The sequence below is a fragment of the Diachasmimorpha longicaudata genome, chromosome 4, assembly GCF_034640455.1.
Source record: "Diachasmimorpha longicaudata isolate KC_UGA_2023 chromosome 4, iyDiaLong2, whole genome shotgun sequence".
NCBI classification, from domain to species: domain Eukaryota; kingdom Metazoa; phylum Arthropoda; class Insecta; order Hymenoptera; family Braconidae; genus Diachasmimorpha; species Diachasmimorpha longicaudata.
In genome coordinates, this window is record NC_087228.1 from 9,669,944 (window position 1) to 9,690,358 (window position 20,415).

The 20,415-nt window shown below is 41.1% G+C and overlaps 2 protein-coding genes across 5 annotated transcripts; one reads left to right on the forward strand and one right to left on the reverse strand.

Moving 5' to 3' along the window:
- The first annotated feature begins 4 nt into the window (after positions 1 to 4).
- Positions 5 to 5,049, forward strand: LOC135161737 (uncharacterized). 3 transcript variants are annotated; one of them, XM_064119589.1, is made up of 3 exons: positions 5 to 145; positions 238 to 343; positions 687 to 5,049. In XM_064119589.1, exons 1-3 carry the CDS (start codon positions 81 to 83, stop codon positions 4,626 to 4,628), a joined length of 4,113 nt encoding a protein of 1,370 aa, XP_063975659.1. In that variant the 5' UTR covers positions 5 to 80; the 3' UTR covers positions 4,629 to 5,049. The 3 variants fall into 3 exon arrangements, with proteins under 3 accessions (XP_063975659.1, XP_063975660.1, XP_063975661.1); XM_064119591.1 differs by having other exon boundaries at positions 112 to 145; positions 727 to 5,049; XM_064119590.1 differs by lacking the exon at positions 238 to 343 and having other exon boundaries at positions 15 to 145; positions 727 to 5,049.
- On the reverse strand, positions 309 to 6,736 carry LOC135161741 (thiol S-methyltransferase TMT1A-like). 2 transcript variants are annotated; one of them, XM_064119596.1, is made up of 4 exons: positions 5,959 to 6,736; positions 5,558 to 5,817; positions 5,071 to 5,337; positions 309 to 402 (listed from the first exon to the last, which is right to left on the reverse strand). In XM_064119596.1, exons 1-3 carry the CDS (start codon positions 6,233 to 6,235, stop codon positions 5,077 to 5,079), a joined length of 798 nt encoding a protein of 265 aa, XP_063975666.1. In that variant the 5' UTR covers positions 6,236 to 6,736; the 3' UTR covers positions 309 to 402; positions 5,071 to 5,076. The 2 variants fall into 2 exon arrangements, with proteins under 2 accessions (XP_063975666.1, XP_063975665.1); XM_064119595.1 differs by lacking the exon at positions 309 to 402 and having other exon boundaries at positions 4,635 to 5,337; positions 5,959 to 6,732.
- Between the last annotated feature and the right edge of the window lie 13,679 nt (positions 6,737 to 20,415).

Below are 20,415 nucleotides of genomic sequence, written 5' to 3' on the forward strand. Positions count from 1 at the left end.
TTTCGAAAATGATAAATAAAAAGTGCTCCATTGAATGAAATCGTGTTTAGCCGGATAATTGATTGAAGAAACCCCTAGGAATGGATAGTTCTGATGCTGGATCTGCTGTTGGGCTTTCGCAATCATACTTACACGGTCTCAAAAGGTATGTACTGTCCCAGACTCTCACGATTGAGGTTAGCATCCAAACCGCCATGAACTCCCCAACAAAGTAAAATAACTGAAATTCCTTTTTAGAATATCACAGAGCAAAGATAATCTCGTTTCTTTCCACGTGCCCAAGCACATAACCGAGAGTCGTATAAAAGTATGGGACAGTCTTTTCGCAAAGTACTCGACAAAGGTATGAAAATCCTCCTTCTACTATCGTAGTGAAGAGTTCAGATCCTTTCGTTTGAATTGCTTCAGTTCAGCGAAAAAAAAACTATTATTGTAAAAACTGGCTGAATATGTAGCTGGGCGTTAACATGACGAAAAATAGATCGGTTAGGCGAAGAATCAATTTATTTAAAACTTGGAAAACTTTCCTAATCGTTTAAGGTTAATGAAAAGTCCCTTCGCGCCCTTTTCCCTTGAGTAATTCTGCGCTTTTCTCTCATTGATCTACCGCAATTCAACCAAAGAGACAAACTCTTTCTCTCGGATGGGAAATATTTTATTTTAACCCCCTTTTCCTTGACTTTAAGTTAACCGATGACATTGAAATAACTCTCGACTCCCCATCAGAGGAGGAGGACAACAGGAGAGCCCTATCAGGGCATCAGCAACGAGAGACCCATAAACAATCCACCAAAAGCCTACCCGAGGATTACGAGGAGGACTCTGTTGAGCCAGACAACAAGGAATTTCCCGTCCAGAGTGATGCTGAGGAGGAAGAGGAGGAGGATGACGAAGAAGACGATGAGGGTGAAAACGATAAATCCTTCAACAAGAATCGTGCTCCCATACGAAAGTCCTCGTCATTGATTCAGTACTGGCTCGACACTGGTAAAGCTCCTTATTCAACCACAGAAGACCCCTCAATCCTGAATGAGCTGATACCCTCTGACAACAGCGGTTCCTCTCTGAGCGAAGAGAGCTGTCCCAACCACAATCCATTGCCCATTGCGACAAACGTCATTCCTGTGCCAGAAGGAGCGTCCAACAGCAGCTCAGTGGCCACTGGTCCCTACATTCGCTCCACTAACATCACAAATAGATCAGAGATGCTGGTGATAATGGAAGGCTCGAAAAGCCCTGAGGGCCACTTAGAGCCTGCAGATGCTCCCGGTCCTGAAGGAGCGCCCGAGACTTGGAATCTTCTAGAGGCTGATCAATCGAGACCGAATACTGAGACTCCAGCTAATCCAGAGGTAGGAGGAAACTGTAATAAGATCAACCAGGCCCCAGAGAAATCCGTCGAGACCTCCTTGATCCTCAGTAAACTAGAGGAGACAGTTGAGAAATCACTGAACAGAAGTAGATTAACCTCCTGCGATGGTTCTGACTCTGAAGTAAGGAATCTGATGGCACCAAGGATAAAAATATCTGATGCTCTCGAGGGTCTTGATGAGCACATTGACAAGTTGGTTAATAAATCCACTGTTCATAGACTGAGAAAGGATTTTGAAGTGGGCTCTGGAGACTCGAGTGGCAGGGGAACCCCCAAGTTTCCATCCCTGATGAAGAAGGGGAATAGGAGGAAGTTGTGGACTGGCAGGAACTCTCCAATGGACATTATCGTTTCCTCGACGATGGACAGTGAGGATCAGATGGTTCCCAAGACGAAAAACCAACATCCAGCACTGCAGGCAACCCCTAAGGTCAGAGTGAAGGTCCCTAGTTTCAAGAAGAGAAAGACTTTGAACGCTAGGAGACACAGCAGAGTATTCTTGAATCGTGATCCCTCGAGGAATAGCAAAGACTCCTCTGACCCATCCACTGAGGGTAGAGAAAAAAGATTCTTGAAAAATCTGGGGCTTGTTCCCAGCCCCAGGTTCAATACTAAGACAAAGAGGAAGATTATCAGTGGCGTAGCAGAGAGGAAGGGCCTGAGGAGGAGGCAGAAGGGGAAAGTACGGTATCAGGAGATTGATTCTGAAACCGATGATGGTAGTTCTTCAGGGATTTCTGTTAAGAGTTGCACGGGAGAATCAGATAATCTTTTGTCTCTTTGTGCCAAGAAAATACTGACTGTTCCCTTAGAAAGACTGTCTGAAACCCTTTTGGGGAGAACTGTAAGTAAACGGAAGAACAGGAAGAGCAGTAGTGTCAGACATTTGGAAAATGAAAGGACGAGTGGATCGATTTCAAGATCAGGCAGTTCGCCAGCTGCAACAGAGGTGATCTCGGCTAAAAGAATGGGAAGAGGTCCTGAGATCCAAAAAATTGAATTAGACTCACAGGAGAGTGACCAGAGTACGATAATTATGATGCAGTGTGAAGAGAAAAGGGCAAAACGTTCTGTACTTCGTGAACGTTTGCAAAAATCAGGTAGTGATTCTGAAATATCTCGGGAAGCTACAGAGACGGACGCATCTACACCTGATGATAAAGGCGACAGGAGAATTTCTGCTGTGCGTCTTCGACGATCTAAAAAATCAAATATTAATTCTAAGAAAGGCCAGGGGGCTGCAAAGACTGCAAAATTAATTTCGAATACAAGAGGAGAGAAGACAAAACCTAATGGCCTTCTCACACGGTCAAAGAAATCCGTTATCGGTTCTAAAACATCTCACGGAGCAAGGAACGGAAACGTGGAGGAGAAAATACTTTCTGTGCTTCTGGTACGTTCGAAACCATCGGTTATTGATTCTGAAAAAGTTAAGAATTCTGCAGAGACTGAAGAATCAACACCAGTGGGTGAAGGAGGAAAAATAAAGGCGATTCCTCCAGGTGGTAGAAATAGTAAAAATTCATCTAGTCAATCAAGTACGCGACGAGTATCTTCGAAAACTGAGACATCGCCAAACGGGAAAAGCTCTTCTCCGTATGCAACACGATCAAGAAGACACCTCAGCGACTCTGATAGATCATCAGGCGTTATAAATGGAAATTTGATCTCAGAGGAGGAAAGCATGGAACAGAAATTGGATAATCGAACCATCCGAAGGATGAGGCAACGTGCAGTCCTTAGAAATAAGAAGATTGAGCAGAGAAAACGGAGGAGTAGGAAAGTCAATCCTAAAAAGATGAAAGTGAAACATTCGAAGGACGAGATTGAATTGCCGAATGGCATCGAGAGCTCCATGGAGGATTCTCTAGCTCCAGATGGACAAAGGAGTCCCCGGGGCGTGGATGAAGAAACTCAGAAGGGTGGCACGACAATAATCAGAGGAACGGTTACGATTGAAAGCGACTCCTCCAGTGACTCCTCTCGAGGCATGAAACTCCGGAAGCTGCCTAGTGGAATCAGGAGACGGTGCTTGGAGCCTGTAATCAAGTTCTCGGATGAAGAAAATGATTTTATCATGAAGATGGAGATGAGCTACCACAGGGCTCAGAGGAGATCGATGAGGAGGGGAATTGTAGAAGAAGAATTCTCTGCGGACCAGCAACAGCTTATTCACGACTTGACGAGTGAGATTGCACCACTTTGCCCTGGCACTATTTTACCGAGTGACGAGGAGGAGAATTATGAGAGTTCGCAGGTAAAAAATAAAAAGACGAGCGACAGAACTGCGAGAATTACGAGAAGTGGTTCACAAAAATCTGAAAGAGTGCTTGAGAGAGCTGAGAAGTCTGTTGTAACTAGAAAGAGATCGAGTTTTGCCAGAGTTTTGGACTACGATGATGCGTCGTCGAAACAATGGGAGGAAGTTGACGAGAGCCCACCTAAGAAATTTAAAGCTGAAATTGGAGTTATTAATAAGGATAGTCGTAGTGGTATTAATAAGAGTGTCAGTAAAAATAAGTCATTCAATATGGAGGACTCCCGGGAGTCTGATTCCAGTGGATTGTCGAGGGGATCGGTTATGATGCTCTTAGGGAAATCCACGAGATCCAGTGGGATCAAGCGGAAAGCAGAATGTGAGGAAAATCGTGGCCAAGAAGGCAGTTCCATGGAGTCAAAACATACACCAGTTAGGAAATCCCGATCTCCGATTAAACAGGCCCCAACGCCGGTTCAATTACCAACCAAGAAACTTCAGACGGTAATTAAATCTCCCGCCAAACGATTACACTCACCGGAAAAAAAATTATTGGAGCTTAAATTAATGGACCTCAGCGTATCAGTCGATAGAATATCTGAGAACTTGGAGAAATCCCTCAATAAGGACGGGGGAAAATTAAGCGGAGGGGTACCACCAACAAATCATCCCAGGAATCCTGTTCATTCGGTGAGGAGGAGCAGGAGAAAAACCAGGAAACAAACTTTGACTTCAGAGGACGAGAGTTCAGTTGATTTCTATCTGGAGCAACCCACCGATAGTCAAGATAATTTATTTGATAAAGAGTCCAGCGATGTTGATAGTGTAAAATGTACAAAATTATTTCATAATCCCTTCGAGGACTTTGGGGGTGAGCTGAGGATTCCAATGACCAGGAATCTCGAGAGAAGCCGGTCAAGTACGAATACTCATAACAATGTGGGAAAAAAATCAGTGATTACACTGCGAACTCGCGATGATTCCGACTCGGATGATTAGTAATGTAAAATGTTATTGCTTTATTTAGTGTCTGTTATGTTTTCATTCGACTTTGTACATTGATTTACTGTGAAAAAAAATAATTTCTACTAATTCGTAAATAATGAAATTTAGTTTTTGAAAAACAAAATTTAACTTTGCGAAATTATCTACCAGACATTTTTGATAAATAATCACTTTTATGGAGTTGTTATCGTCGACGATAACGTCTTTTTAACTCAGTTTAGTCATTTCATGTTTGGAATTTATTTTACTCATGGCGAATTTTTTTTAATTGCTGGACTTTTTAATGAAATGGAATTAAATTAATTTCTATAATTAACCGACCGTAATTTCAGAGCGCAGTGTCATTGTAAATATGTATCTGAATTCAATTTTTCCGCCATTAAACTATTGTAAACTGATTCTTCACTTATAAAAATGTATTTATAATTTTTTTTACCTTCAATTATTTAGTGGCAATGCCCATGATGTGATTGCGGGATAAATAAAAATGATATGGATGAGTAACGTAGCCTTTGAGGACAATCGACTCCCAGGAAACTTTCGAGAAACCAGTGCTCTTTATGTTGCAGAGGGGATTTGAGTCTAGTCTGCAATCGCCGAATAGTGATGGGTAGATTTTGGTTTTTGTTAAGAAATCCTGAAGCCAACGTGTGAAAGTCTCTTCTTTGTCAGGTACGTGCTCTAAGAAAAAATATTTTCCTCCCTAAAATGAAGCGGATAAATTATCAGAAAATTTTTTTAAAATTCTGATTAGGACATTTCTCTCTTATTCAGACGTTAATTTTTTTAATTCAAGTCAATTTTATGCTCCTCAACCCCAATAGTACAAAGCTCAGGGTATTTTTTCGATTGTCGAGAATTTACCGACTGTGGAGGACGAAGGTGAGTCCTCGGGATCTGCTACAAGGACAGAGGTGACTTACCGGTGCCAGGACCCTTCGAATCTCCCGCAGTGTCTCTCGCACTGACGAACACGCACACAATGATCTCACGGTGACAACAGCATCCACACAATTACTCGGAATTACTTTTAGGGATCGACCATCGCTGGGTATCAACTTCTTGAACTTGACGTGAGAAAATTGCCAGGCACGATCGCTCTTCATCAGGTAGTCCTCTAACTTGCGATTCCAGTCCACGCAGATTAGATGAGTTCCATCGGGGTAGAATTGAATATTCTCCCCTTTTCAGGAAATAATTTTTTCAATGTTCAATAGCAAGAAAAAAAATGAAAAATCGTACAAGAGTCGTTGAACAATTCTATCGAAGTTCAGAATAGTTCATTGTTATTCCTAGAATATTCATAAATAATCAATTCTCTCACCTGTTTTCACCCCAATTTCCAGTAATCTAATAGCTCCCTCCGATTGCAAAATCTTATCGTTAGAGATCGCTCCATTGAGCGGAGCAAAGAGACGTTTTTTATAATTGACAGCCAATTCGGCACATTCGGCTTCGAATCCCATCAAGTGCAATCGATAGATATTTTTAACAAATTTCGCCCACTGCCAATGGACGATATAAACAATCACCACTGTCAGCAAAAGAGTAGATCCATAAACAGTGATAATTTCCTTTATCAAAAGATCAACGGCCCCCATGATAGGTACATTTTTTTACTGTCTACCACACATTGTGAGTATGACTATAAAAATAAGGAGATAAATCTGGGCACATTGACAAGTCTCGCGTGACTGATTCCTGTCATTCGAATGCTGAATTCTCCGGGGTATACATACTAAAATTATTCTTCCAATCTCCCTCGATAAGATAAACTCAGTGAGAAATAGCTTTTTTCAGTGAAGTTTGAACTCTCACGACGGAAAAACTCGGAAATGTATAGCGATTATTAATTCAAACCGCGTTCTATCTGTTATTGAATAAAATTTATCAATAAACAACCGGAGCGCGACTGAAAATGAATGCAGTCCGACTGATGTATGCTAAGTAGAATGTTAAATTCCTCCTGATAAATATTTAAGAAAGTGATTTGTCCTGTTAAATTTTTCTTCTCAAATATGTGATTGTGTTCGGTATCTCCATCTTTTATGAAATAAATTCACCAATAAATGAATAATGGATCGGGAAATAATAAAATAAAGGGCTTGATATATAATCAAAGAGCCCCAGTTTACCCAAACGTGCGACTTCAGCCATGAAAATCTTTTAACAAATCGCTTGTGCTCGTTGCAGGGTCAGTGCACAGGGACAAAAAGTGTCCCATCGCCTGGCAAATGCTGGAGAGAGAAATACCCCGAGAAATCTGGCGTCGAGAGGCCCCTCTAACGCGGAAAACAATGGGCCAAAGTGGTCCCGATATCGATATAATATTTGCCGGGGATGAAAAAAATTCATTGTACAAATGCTCAGCCCAACTGAAGAGTGACCATAAACAAAAAAATTCAGGGGTCGACGAGCAATCGATTACAGTACAGAGACGAGTGAGCTGCCAAGTGACTCGTGATTACGCACACGGTACACACTTGGGGTTTTATTTCAATTCGATTGAGAAGCATTTTTCGCAGTACGGAGGCGTTTTGTTTTCTACTGGGCGGAGAGTAGGTTGGCCGTTGTCGTTGGTGGCTCATTGATTTATAATAATGAAATGCTCCTGCGCAAATGCTTGAGAACTGTGACCAAGAACTATAAGATGTGAATTCTCTACGTAAGAGAGAACGGAGTTCCCATGGAAAAATTTAAGGTGAGACGTAAAAAATTATGAGGTTTTCAAGTTGAGGGGTTGATTTTTTATGTCGATGAGAACCTGAGGAGAATCTATGGGTAAAATTATTGAATTTCTCATTTTAAGTCAGGGGAATAGAACAGAGGCTTTCCATTTTTGCTCTCTCCAACATTTGCATGGTAGTGTAAATCTGTATGCAGGCATTTGCACAATTTAAATATTTTCAACTCTCGAAAAAGATTACGATGATAGGGGACGAGTTTGCTTCGTGACCGGCAATAAGACCGCAGTGTGGAAGACACTCGACTGAATGTTCGCTTTTGCTGACACATCGGTATGATCGTAAAACCAAGGGAAAACGTGACGGCATTGTACATACCAGTGCCAACCATGTGCTCATCTCGAGTATTTTCTCAACTCAGATTTTCTCCTTAAGGGGTGACGAAAGCCCTCCCCAAATTACGATTTTTCAGACCATTTTACTTCGATTCCACCCAATGTGTAATTTTCATTACCCGCCCCTTGCGATTTCTTTCCAAATGAAAATTCAAAATTGTTTCTAAAAATACATTATCATCCGAAAATCTTCTAAACATTTTTTTGGCCCACCAGGAACATCCTCCGAAGATCCTGTGAGGGTTCGTCGGAAGTTTTCGGAACGCATTTCGGTGGATAATAATTTTTGACGCGGGTTTTTGGAGACGATTCCACCTATAAAATTATCGAGAGGCTTTTCTCCACACCTGCCCATGTCGTTTAACCCTCTGCATCGCTCCTGTAATCACTAACAAGGGGATCACTCATCCTGCCAGATCCTCACGATTAAATGCTCAAGCACCAGATGGCTGTGTCATTAGGAAATGTCATACAACTAAATTTTTTAGGATTTTTTTTCCCGAAAAAAAACTTCGACGGAGGTCTGAGTTGAGACAATTACGCAAAGTGCGGCGGTGTTTAGGAGGACTAATTGCGGGCGGTTTTTCGAGAGGGGGTGAAGGAGGGTTGAGCGCATGTGTCGCGTTATCTTTGACACGCGACACCGTGCTATTGGTAACGTACACGCGTGACATATGTTAGTTTGTGAGAGTTCAAAGAATTTCTTTTGAAGAAGAAAAATGGAACTATTATTTTCACTTTTGGATTTTCACCATAATGAAAAAGCAATAAAAGAAAACATCTGTCGATATTCAAAATCACTTGCGCTCTCTTATACCTCATGAAAATATTAGTATTAAATTGATAATTAGTGTAATTACCTGAATTTTATCGTCGCTGGGAATTTCACAGTCATTTTTCTTAATTTTTTTCCCCTCAATTTATTGAACATTACAAAATTCCTGATAATTCAGACACAATTTAAATATTGAGAAAATTCGATTGTCCCCTCAGACGACTCAGCAGTATGTCTGTCTGTTAAAATGTATCCCCCTCTCAATTGAAGGGTGCAGGAAGAGAAAAGAAAATGTGGATAACGCTTTGTCCTACGTGACTTGGTATGCATATTGTGATATTCTCGTTGGAGCACCTCCAGCTTGTGCCAGAGGCATCGGAAAAATAGCCAAGTGGCCTTCGAGAAGATTTTTTTACTCAAGTATGAACGCCCGGTACACACCCATTGTTCTCCATTGTTGCTGAATTGTAATCAATATTTTCACAATATGCCCACTATTGTCCTCCGGCACGCATGGCGCATCTTCATTCCTGTCCCCCTCCTGCCCCCGGTCCTCCTGAAAAGCCCCGGTGGATTTCTACTCGGGAAAATATTTCAGTTTTTCGAAAGTCCTAGGTATAGGATGACCGGTTGTAAAACCACAAGCGCAACAAAAAGAACATCGTAAATACCAGAGGCAGGGCAATCCAATGGGTTCAGCGTTAATTTTTTTTGTTATGTTTTTTTTTTCAAGAGAAGTGAAAATGTTGACCCAGTGGCGTAGCCCGTTTTTTGGTATCGAAATAACCTGGAGAATTACGTCGTAAATAGATTTCACAATGAAAAATATTTTTTTTATGGAATTTTGGAAAAAATCGTAACGGGAAAGTTCGAAGAAGTTACAGTGAGGCAGAAGGGGAGAAAAGTTTAACCGAAATTATCTTCATATTTATCGCAAAATAAACCTCACACTTTTTAGAATAGGATCTTTCGGAATAAGTGCCTTGGGGTTTTTAGTCGGTGGAGCTGGTGCTCAAACCGACGGTGAGTCCTGCCATCATACCAGGCAGATGCCACTTGCTCCGACCACAAGCTTCAGAATGCCATTTTTATTATTTTTTTACCTTTCGACATTCATCATAATATTTTACTGACAAGAATTATTTCAAGCGATATTAACCACCAACATTTCTCCTTCAAATTTTTCCCTCGCAATTTAATTGTCAAATTTGACGGTAAACAGTATTTCAATTTGTGTGAAAAATACCTGGACATTCGTGTGGCATAAACATAAAATTTCGAGGTTGAAATAAATACACTACAAAGAATAGTATCATTGTTTTTTGTTTCTCCGAAATCCTTTTAAAAAAAATGTCAAAACTTGAGTCGTCATAAAAATTTTCGATTCACATTTCAACCGAAAAAAAAATGAAATACCTGTCCTCGAGCATTAAATTTTACAAGCAGAAAAATATCTCTCATTCTTCGCTCGTTCCGGTGTAACGTGTCCTCGCGTGCCAGCGGGTGCCAATGTCAAAAATCCACCTTGAGTAATAAGTTCAGAGTCAAGGAAGTGTAACATTGATCTTTGCCCTTGCTCTGTTCTTCTGCAATAGGCAAAATCATAAATCAGTGAACGGTCTCAGTATTTTCTGCTTGCTCTTCCTATCCGTGAAACTAGCCTGAGATGAATGTCCATTGTCAGCAGTTATGACTTGTTGACGTAGCTCTCTGTCGCACGTAGTTAATGCGTTTATTAGTTTATGGCAGAGGCATAAGGTACGAGTGTCCCCCAGGTTCGGTTGCGTACGCCGGCCATGAAATCCACACGACGATCTCCTTTTCTTGGTTGTGCCCTTTCTCCATTAGTTGGACACTCTCCAGTGAAAGAGGTAGGGAAAAATTACATTTTCATCTGGCCACGTGTGCGTAAAATAAAACTTTAGGTTGTTTTATGCAGTTTGTTGCGCCACCAAATAAAAACAGGATAGATACGTAATTCTAGAAAAGATTTTATTATTGCTCGAACGGCTGCGAATGTACGTCAAATTGAATTAAGACTCCTGATCCAGAGTTAGGTAAAATCGTAAAATAATTACCTGGGGCGCTGGGTGAAGGGTTTCCGTAGTCATTTTACCTAACAGGGCCTCACAACGGGTGGCTACACCAACTGCATTTGCAGCAAAGAGCGGTAAAATGAGATCATTCCAAAATTAGCAGACAGTAGATTTTTTATCAGAGACTTTGACCATAAGAATATTTATAAAAAATCGCAGAAGGTTTTTCCTAAGCCTAGACATTATTTCCTACATATGTATCTGTATATTTAAAAATGCCGACCCCACGGGGATGAAAACCCCCATCGCAGCAGTCTGTGAAACGGTTCAGACATTATTCGTAAGAATAAGTCATTCAGCCCTTTCAACAATGGAATATTCAATCATGCAGTGTCTGTTTGCACAACAGACCGGTCCCCTTTACCCAAAATCGCCGGAAATTCACGTAAAATTAAATCAAGGGTGCTCGCCCAATCCACAGGAAGTGTCATAAAACAATTACCCCGGGCATCGGGTTAGCATTTACTTCTCTGAATTTACCTAACAGTAATTTACCGCGTGTCAGTTGTGAAGGGACAACGGCGTGCGACCCCCATCCGGTGCCCTTCTTACTCATCATCCACGAGCTAGAGAGGATTCTTGCCATCCCTTTAAGGATATTTTTCCCCCTTTGTACCAAAATTCCTGTTTTTTTCATGTTCCCGGCAAATTAACTATGCGATTGACGAGAATTTTCGAAAAAAGGGTGTCGAGGCTGGTCCAACAGCTGACAGACGCTATTAGAATCCGAAAGGTAAAAATATAAAGTCCTTTCTCCTGACACATCACAGTGAAACTTCCATGATTGTACTCCTGGGCAATCAAACGTGAGAGGGGGAGAAAGAAATTTTGATGTTTCTCAGGGATGATGGCGGCAAATATTTGTAAACTCCGGAGTCGGCCAGATACGATTCAACAACAGTCCCTTTTTTCAGGAAAAATAAGAGTGTGCCCCGCCCCCAGCGAGGGCCACACTCTTTGACAAAATTTCCTTGAGAATACCGACGCGTTTTTCGCCCAAGTGGTAGAGCACGAATACTGGCAGCCGTATCTGGGGGGGCCCAGAGGCTCCAGATGCTGCTAATTTTTGCCGATTTGCCGTGACGAGTGCCCCCGGGTGAGAGAAATAAGAGAGGAAATACGCGTATAGTGATGGCTCAATGGTGTACGAAAAATTCGGTGGGTAAAGCCCAAGCTAAATTCACTATTCTCACATTCAAGTGATTCGTCACTCACGGCGGGGGTGGGCTCTGAACGATAATCTATTTATTGCGTGCATAATCGTCTACACTCGACGATGGATCTATTCTTTACTGTCGTTTGTGATTTTGGATTTGAAAGAATCGGAAATAATCGATCGGGCGAGAATATCCGAGCAAATCTCCCAAAATAATCTCGCACCGGGGGAGGGTATTGTATTGTCCTGATCGAGTGAAAAATAAAATGTAGAAAATTAAATATCAACAATTTTTGCAATTATAAGTATATAGAAAATATTAGGAAGTTACATAACCACGTAGATATGACATTCTTATCATTTTTTTCCAAATTACAAAACTGTTCGACTAATTTTTAATGAACTCTGCTGTCCGTGCGTTTGTTCGGTTTATAATAATATTCAATAACACTCAAACAGAAATTTTTCGCGACTCTAAGAATTCAATCATTCGTGACACTTTTATCCCTCTGAAATAATCCTTGAAGACGTTTTCTTCATATTTTCTGCTGACATCACTGGTGGCCAAATAGTAAAGGGGTTTGGTAACATGACAAGCACAAGTGTAACCGCAGAAGTCATTACGATAAATATATAAAAGGTGTTGCAGGGGCATTAGCCAACGTCTGGGCCCATGCCTCCTTGAGAATATTCCCCCGACGACGATAATTTGCATTCCTAGCTCGGTTTTGTTGAGCGGCGAGGAAAAAAAAAGGAGAGAAGAAGGACTTGGGTAAAGGACATTGACGATTGGGTATTTCATGAAATTCTGGGCGTGTCGAGGTTCTTCGGGCCATTGTGAGACTGCGCACTTTTCGATGGGGTTGTGTGTACCAGGCAAAACGAGATTAATGTATTTTGGAGTGGACCAGAGGGGGGAGGGGGAAACAATGATGCGTGCAGAGGCCATCGAAACAGCTCCCCAGAGTCCAATAGTTTGTTTCCGTAAAATACGAATGGACGGCACTCCCTCCAGGACCTAATGACGGACACAAACATTCAGTTGAAATTTTAAAAATATTTTCTGAATGTTTGTAATGTATGTAATAAAGTGATTATTTATTGTCCAGAATCTCCAATTTTCGGGCTCCAATTAATATGTTATTCTATATGCTAATTAACTACATTTATTCTAATTTGTGAATAAATCTCAACTTTCCTGGTTTTCTCTTCTTTTGAAACGATATTTACTATCGCCGCTGCAGAAATTAATAATGTTTATTCAAATTACCAGTATTCGAAAACCTCGAATTTTAACTAATACCGACAGTTATCTTCATTTCGGCGGGCATTTTCGATTTAGTAATCTTATTTATTCAATTAGTTACACCTACAGTCCGACTAATTTATTTGGAGGATTAGATAAGGTGGCCTCATATCAATACAATCAAGGCTCTTTAATTAAAAGAGAGAAAAAAAACAAAAAAAAAATTTCGAAATAGTTGACGTAAAAAAATAATTGGTATCGTCAAAGTCCACGGACATTTCCTTTCCCAAAATGAACGTAATCTGATTTTCTGGAAATACTGGGGCCGAGAGGGAATCTCTCGATTTCGGGATTTTTTAATGACCACCCAGGAAATATTAGCCTCAAATGGCAGAAACGAGCATGACGACAGGAGGGAGGGCAAATGTAATAATCGTACCTGGAATTCACCGTCTCTAACGCTGGGATACCATAACGGGGCAGCTGGCATCCTTCTAATTGAATTATCTAGTTTCCAATTCGACTCGGAGATTTTGCCCAAAAAAGAGCCGTCGAAAAGTCATGATGGCTAAATATTGAAAAACATGTCCCAGGGCCTTCTGGAGGCTGCTTGTATCCACAGAGATAAAAAAAATGGGAGGCGGAGTCTGGGCTACTTCACGGTTCCCTTATTTTTCATGTAGGACGTTTTTATCCGTTGAGACGTGGAAAACAGACGTCTTATTAATCCTTTCGGGCACATAAATATGATTAGGGGTGTGAAATGCCTTTGACAATTCCATGAAGATATAAATTGAGATCATCAAACAAATCTGCAGCTTTCGAATGAAAAAATGGAGAAGAAAATTCCCATGAAGAATGGGAATTCCGATTTTCAAATCGGAAGATTATCTTTTCGTTTGAAAAACCAATTCTAAAGGCTGAGACAATTCGTATCGAACAGTGAAGGCGAAGATAATGGATAAATTTCCCGGAAAAAACCGAGTGAATGCCAAAAACGCAAAACGTTATTTTTCTGGAGAAAAAAAAATGTGAAAAGGTGTCACACCCCTGGCGCACGGGGGCTGTAAATTAGTGATGTACATTTGCGTTACGGTTAAACGTGTTAGCAAAAGACTTCGAAGTAAAGGACTTCGTTATTCACGAGCTCCCATTGCGGAAAAAGTGTGCATTTTTCGGCAGCCCCCGCTGGCTCTCCTGCGCCAACTATGACCCGACAATGCCACGTCCGCTCTGTGGGTGACCGTACTTCCCCCGACTTCACCGAGCTCCGTTTGGGCCTCTCTCAAACACGAAAAACAGGGTGAAAAAGGACACATTGAGGATAGAAGAACATACGTCCTCTCCGAAGAAAGAGAGAACTTCTGAGTGACACGCGTGACGATTCCGATAATGTCGGAGTCGTAAAACACTAATGCACGATCATGAGAAGAGAGCGCTTTTCGGCTCCTTGGGTGGAAACGACTGGGACTATTGTTCGGGCTATTGTGTATACCCTGAACTCCGTGAATAATTCGAACTTGTCGACGTGCGACCTGTGAAGTTCCGCTGAATGAAATGTATTGTGGACATTTCAATCGATAACTGGACGTTCCATTGGGGGAAATCGATCAAAATAATCCATGATTTTCGTCAAAATCGTTCAAAATGTGCGACGGGGAGAGGCAGCAAATGACAAATATTTTTGTAAAAAAATTGAATATACAAACAAGCGGGTAATCGGTGAATCAGACCGAATTACCTCAGGGGGAGGAAATGGGTGATAATGCCTCCCTCATATTAAAATCGATTCATGCAAATATTTCCGCGAATATCGGGCCCCGCAGACCTTCGGACGAAATGAAACGAAAGGAAAAATGTTGAAAAATTATTTCTGATTGATTGACAGTATCGAACACATGTCAAAGAAGACCCGCACTCTCACCTTACACTCTCGGAACCCCTCTCAATTTAATCCGAGCCAGTCCCTCCCTTCGGTATCAAATGAACTCACATGTAGAGCTATTTAACGACATTAACACTATCCTGCGTTGAAAAAGAAAGGAATAAAAAAATTGGGGGCGGAGTAGGCAGAATGGGTTGAATGGGGTGAATGGAATGACACGGGAGGGTGGGCAATAGTGTGAGCTAAACCCTAGGTGCCAGTATTGAGGCATAATTCTCCCGAATTTACCCTACACAGCCATTTATTATTGCCTGCACCACAATAACCGGCATTGACAATTTGCTTCACACACGAGGCCGCGCGCCACGACGCTCCGCCCACGATCCAACTACACAAGGACACCGACACCCGGCCCGAATACATTTTCTCAATATTTTATTTTTTATTTTTCCACATCGAGACTCCCGGGGGAACCCTGCGCAGTCCCTGGCGCCCTCTAGAACGCTTCAGAAGGCGGGATGAGGTTCAGAGGAGGGATACAAATCACAGGATCCGGGCGCGATATTTACACGCATTCGATGAAAGCGGTGACTTTTGTTGTTTTTGGAAGTCGTTATTTTCCTGTGAAAATCGGCCTCCTGATTCGGAATGTGTGGACAACCGGAAGAGGGATGAATTGGGGGTTTCCTATTTATATAAATATTTTTTTTGGTCAGGGGACTCGGGGGTTGGTGAGAAATGTCACGCAGAGGAGACGTGATAGCTCACTTTTTCAATTTCTTATTGCAGAGAATTTTTTTTTATTTAGAAGGTTTTTCGTGCCTCATTATAACAAATATATTATTCTTGTGAAGAGAACTTTGGTGATAAATAATATTTTATCATGTTTCCATGGAAAATTGCAACGAATTTTGTAAAAAGTTAATGAATAAGATTAATTGCTGAACACTTGTTGAGGCAAATCACTGGGGAATTGACGATTTATGCGCAATAATCGAGTATTTTTATGACAATATTGATTCTAAGGAAAGTGAATGATTCCATAATGTGTCCATTACGAAAATAAATAAAACGAAATGGCGATTTCATAATCAGGAACCGTCGTATGTGAACTGAGCAATAAAACTAGAGGAAATCTCTCCAAACTCGATTGATTTCTGTCATAAAATGTTCAAAACAGACATAAACTTTGAGAGGCAGTTTTTGGTTTGAAGTAAACATTTTCACCATTAACAGTTCAACTTGACTTCGGACTCTAATTTTTAAAAATTGAAGTGTTTCTATACAAATTCAACTTTAGTCACGGGTTAACCCTGATTAAGTCAATCAAAAGCTGTCCCTGAGTCTGAATGAGGGACCGTCACTCCGTTTCGACACATTCGGAGTATATTTACATATTGATAACGTTTATATCATTAATTATCGATGCGCTCCTGCCTCCAACACGCATATTCCCTTCTCTTTTTAATTGTTTCCGGCGTTCTTCAACGCTAATTAATTGAGGAGTTAATCATTGAAGGTGAACACGGTTTCATTAAAATTTTGAAGCTGTAGCGGGTACGACTCTGATATTGAGGAATGCCCGGTAGCTGAATAAACAAATGAACCATTCAATTTTTTATTCTGTTAAATCTAATGTTCCTGTCAATTTATTTTACTTGACGAGAAAAAGGAAATTTTGGAAAGCCCGAGGTCGTAGACGAAGCATTTTTTTAAGCTCTTATCTGAAAGGGAAAGTTTATCTCAGACGTCGAAGTCTTCTCTAACCGTTGGCTCCCAAATTAGTGTGATCCATTCATCTCACGGCACCGATATATTGAAATCAACTGCCATCATGTCACTGTTGACCTTTGTCAATCCATGTTTGCTGCAGTCTTCGATCGTTTAACCACTGAGATGAGAGTTTTATTGGCCCCTGAGTCTACATGTCGCTCTAAGTGACTCTAAAGACAGAAAAGTCAAAGTTTACATAATTACGTAAACACATCTGGGCTCATAGAAATTTTGAGTAAAAGCGAGACGAAAGATGTAAAAATTGAGTCTGGCAGTCATTAGTGGTCACTGTGGTGTCACTCCGTGACATCTGGCTATTAATTCTCGATTGCTTGCCCGGTACGACCCTGCGTTTCAGTCATCTCGCAACAGCTCTTATTGCTGGTTACATCAGCTAATGGCACACGGTAATTACAAATTTGAATAATCCCTTTGGGCTCCCCTGACAAATATTGAGAGATCTGTTTCTCTAGTTAGTGGAATTTGTCAGACAGATCCTTATCTTGATGATTCGTTGAGGATTTGCGGAGAGAGACGGTGAGGACAAATTGATCGGATTTTGTCAATTTCGGTTGGTATGAGAGGGGTTCGAGGGGATGATTATCACCCAAATGATTCAGTGGACAAGTGGAGGGTACAATTTACGATGCCAAGAGGATGGAACAGGTAATTGTTTCTTTTAGATGGAGGTTTTTGTCCGAATAGGAACAGTGGACTATTCTCCCGGAATTTTCGAGGAAAAGTCGAGAAACCTGGGAATGTTGGTTTCATTATCAACTCGTTAGTCGTTGAGGATATCCAGTAGCCAAAAGTCTTCGGCTCCTTTTCACGGAGATATAATGGCTCGATGATTCTTGCAGGGTGGGCCCTACGGGGGTGTCGGTTTTTCACTTTCATCTCTCGCCGGCATCTCAGACTCTCTTCACTCTCTTCACCGTAACACCGACGATTCGTGGACCTGTCTACTTTTCAAGCACCCTGGTTCTCCTCAAGAACAAGAACGGAGGTAAGTAGGGGTTGGAACGGTTGAAAATTTACAGACACATTACCACCCACGCGCCCTGATTCCCCTGATGGCTCGTCACTGTTGAGAAATCGACTTTTCTCCGATTCTGAGAAAATTATTTTTCATTTCACGATCTGCACGACATATTTCAGTTTTAATAATAGTCTTCACATAAAATTTTTCTCTAAATATTGTTTATCTAGATGGGGAGAAAGGTGCGAGATAAATTACCGTGTCATTTATGATATTTCATTTTCTTTCAGACTTTCTTAAACTCAAAAACAAGAGAGACATCAATGTCAGATTGATTCACCCCACCCCAAGCTAACGTGGATTTATCGACTGAATCGATGGCTGTATCGACTGTTATAGCACACCAGGTGTGAAACCGACGAGCCCAGAACTAATGGAGCCACAAATCAAAATGGTACACAAAACCTAGCATGAGCGATCATTACTTCTGCCAACAACACAAACGTGTTTACCACACAAGTAAGAGTGAAAGAGATAATAGAGGAAAAAAAAAACATGGAATGGCCAGTCTCTGGTGCATTTTGGTAGGGAATTCGTGCGTGCTCTTGTGGGATAGGTCTGGGGTTGCTGCAATGGGGGGATGAAAGAAGACCAATCCACCACTCATTCCCTTACGCTCGATCGGTTATTTTGTATCCCTCGATTCTAACACGAATGTATCTCTATACCGTGTAAAAATGATTTAACGATTCGCATGGCTTATTCTCTCACGTTCATGCGGATAGATGTGGAGGATAAGTGTGCCGCAAGAAAATGAGCAATCGTTTTTACTCCATCTCCCTTTATTTCCGATAATCAATGAATTTAGTTCGCAGTTAGCGGAAAAACCAGGGAATCGACTCGTCACATCGTCGATGAGGACGAGTGCGGCAAACCCGGTTGTTCTTAGTATTCGGGAATAACTTGAAGAAGATTTTCACCTCGAGCAAAAAATTATTTAAATTCCCAATCAAATTGATTGGATAGATCGGCCAATGAATCCTCCTCCAAACATTTCTCTTCCTAATCCTCAACATCTGACTGTAAACTCCGTTGAAATTTCCGTGAGTTGAATAAATATTTTAGTTTTTGGATACCGACAAAAAGAAAAAAGTCCCCAGCGAGTTGACAAATGGGTTTTCCGTACCGTCGGCACATCCAATATCCTCTGATCTCTGTGTTAGGCGAGACGATTCACCGCGATCGAGACAGTGGGTTTTGTCCGTTGCCAGGAGGGGGAACCCTGAGGTCTGAAATGGAGGTAGAAGGGCGTTTGTGGTGTCGACATATACACACAAGACATCTACATTATTACTATTAGCTGTGGCCTGCGCACTGTTACAGCTTTATTGCTAGATATGTATTTTTCTCCACTGGGACATGGAGCCCTTTGGTGGGGATAGCCGGAGAAATAGGGACGTGATTAATGACTTGTTCACAGATTTTTTCGGAGTGATAGAGTCGAACTCTCGTTGAGTTTGAACCACTGAAGGAGAAAATGGCATAATTTTAATCTGACGCTTTTAAAAAAAAATTATGAATTTTTTTTCGTTTTAACAAGATCTAAATATTAGGATGTGCATAATTTTCACAAATACTTTAACAACAATTTTAAAAGCACCGAAAACATTAAACAATGAAACATAATTTTAGAGTAGGATTTGAATTATTATTTGAACGTTTGAAAATACTGGAAACACTTGAAATAATATTTTTCAATGATTTTATTGACCTCCATTTTTATTATCAATTTTCCAAGGGATATTGATCAGTCTGGTCGCAGTTTCTAGTCATCACTACCGTCATCAAACCATTTCGGCACCGTTTTGGCTCGTTCCATCGCATTGTCGACGTGTTGTCACCAATTGTCGTGCGTTGCGCCCCATGAGTTTACACACAACAGGGTGACATGCAGTTTATGCGAGCTCCATTGTCATTGACCGAGGTGGCCAGGGTTACAAATAACTATATAGTATATGTGAATATACGTACAGGACAGCGACAATGAGGGACACGTCTGCGGTCAGCATATAGTGGATTTGCTGAGTTGAAAAGAGGATCTACCTCACCGGGGGTAACTGTTGGCCATCATCGACTCCTGCAGGTGAAGGAATAGTCCGGGGATTGTGCTGCACTGATGTACCAGCTGCGGGGGGAATTGCTGACGCGGCGGACGATGTCTCTATTACATTGATTCCACTCAGACTGTTCAATTTTGCGATTGAAAAAATGGGGGGAACGTTATTGACGAGCACTGCGGAGAATCGGTAATGAAGAAAAATGGATAAATGTCATGTGGACGTTGTTCAACAATGCTCTTTTTTCAGTTTTTAGAAATTTTAGGATTTAATATTTGAATGAAGGAATCGTGAAAAATTGTGAGGAAATTTTTTTTTGAGTTTTCTATCCATCAGGCACTCTTCCCCCTTCACGAAATTTTTTTTATTTCATTATTAGATGATATAATTAATCAAATAACTGAACTACATCAGGTCAGATGACTCGAACAGCTTTTGTAACTTGAAATATAGGATGAAATATTTTTTCTGCGGTGCAATAAAAAAATCAAAGGGAAAATTATTAATGATGAAAAATGGTGCAATGATTTCACGTATTTTTTCCACATCTCGCGTGATCGCATTGTGCTGGTAACCGAAAATGACGGGCATCATCCCAACAGGATGTTCCCTGCAGAACGAGCGGAGGGGGGTAAGCGAATGCTGCAGGACTAATTTACGGGTGAAAATGGGGGG

Bases quoted from the DNA above. Each gene is read 5' to 3' on its own strand.
- LOC135161737 (XM_064119589.1), top strand. From the start codon at position 81: ATGGATAGTTCTGATGCTGGATCTGCTGTTGGGCTTTCGCAATCATAC. The intron at 146-237 runs GTATGTACTGTC...ATTCCTTTTTAG, and splicing joins TACTTACACGGTCTCAAAAG to AATATCACAGAGCAAAGATA. The intron at 344-686 runs GTATGAAAATCC...CTTGACTTTAAG, and splicing joins TCGCAAAGTACTCGACAAAG to TTAACCGATGACATTGAAAT.
- LOC135161741 (XM_064119596.1), bottom strand. From the start codon at position 6,235: ATGGGGGCCGTTGATCTTTTGATAAAGGAAATTATCACTGTTTATGGA. The intron at 5,818-5,958 runs GTGAGAGAATTG...TTTCCTGAAAAG, and splicing joins GGAAATTGGGGTGAAAACAG to GGGAGAATATTCAATTCTAC. The intron at 5,338-5,557 runs GTAAGTCACCTC...GCTTCATTTTAG, and splicing joins TTCGAAGGGTCCTGGCACCG to GGAGGAAAATATTTTTTCTT.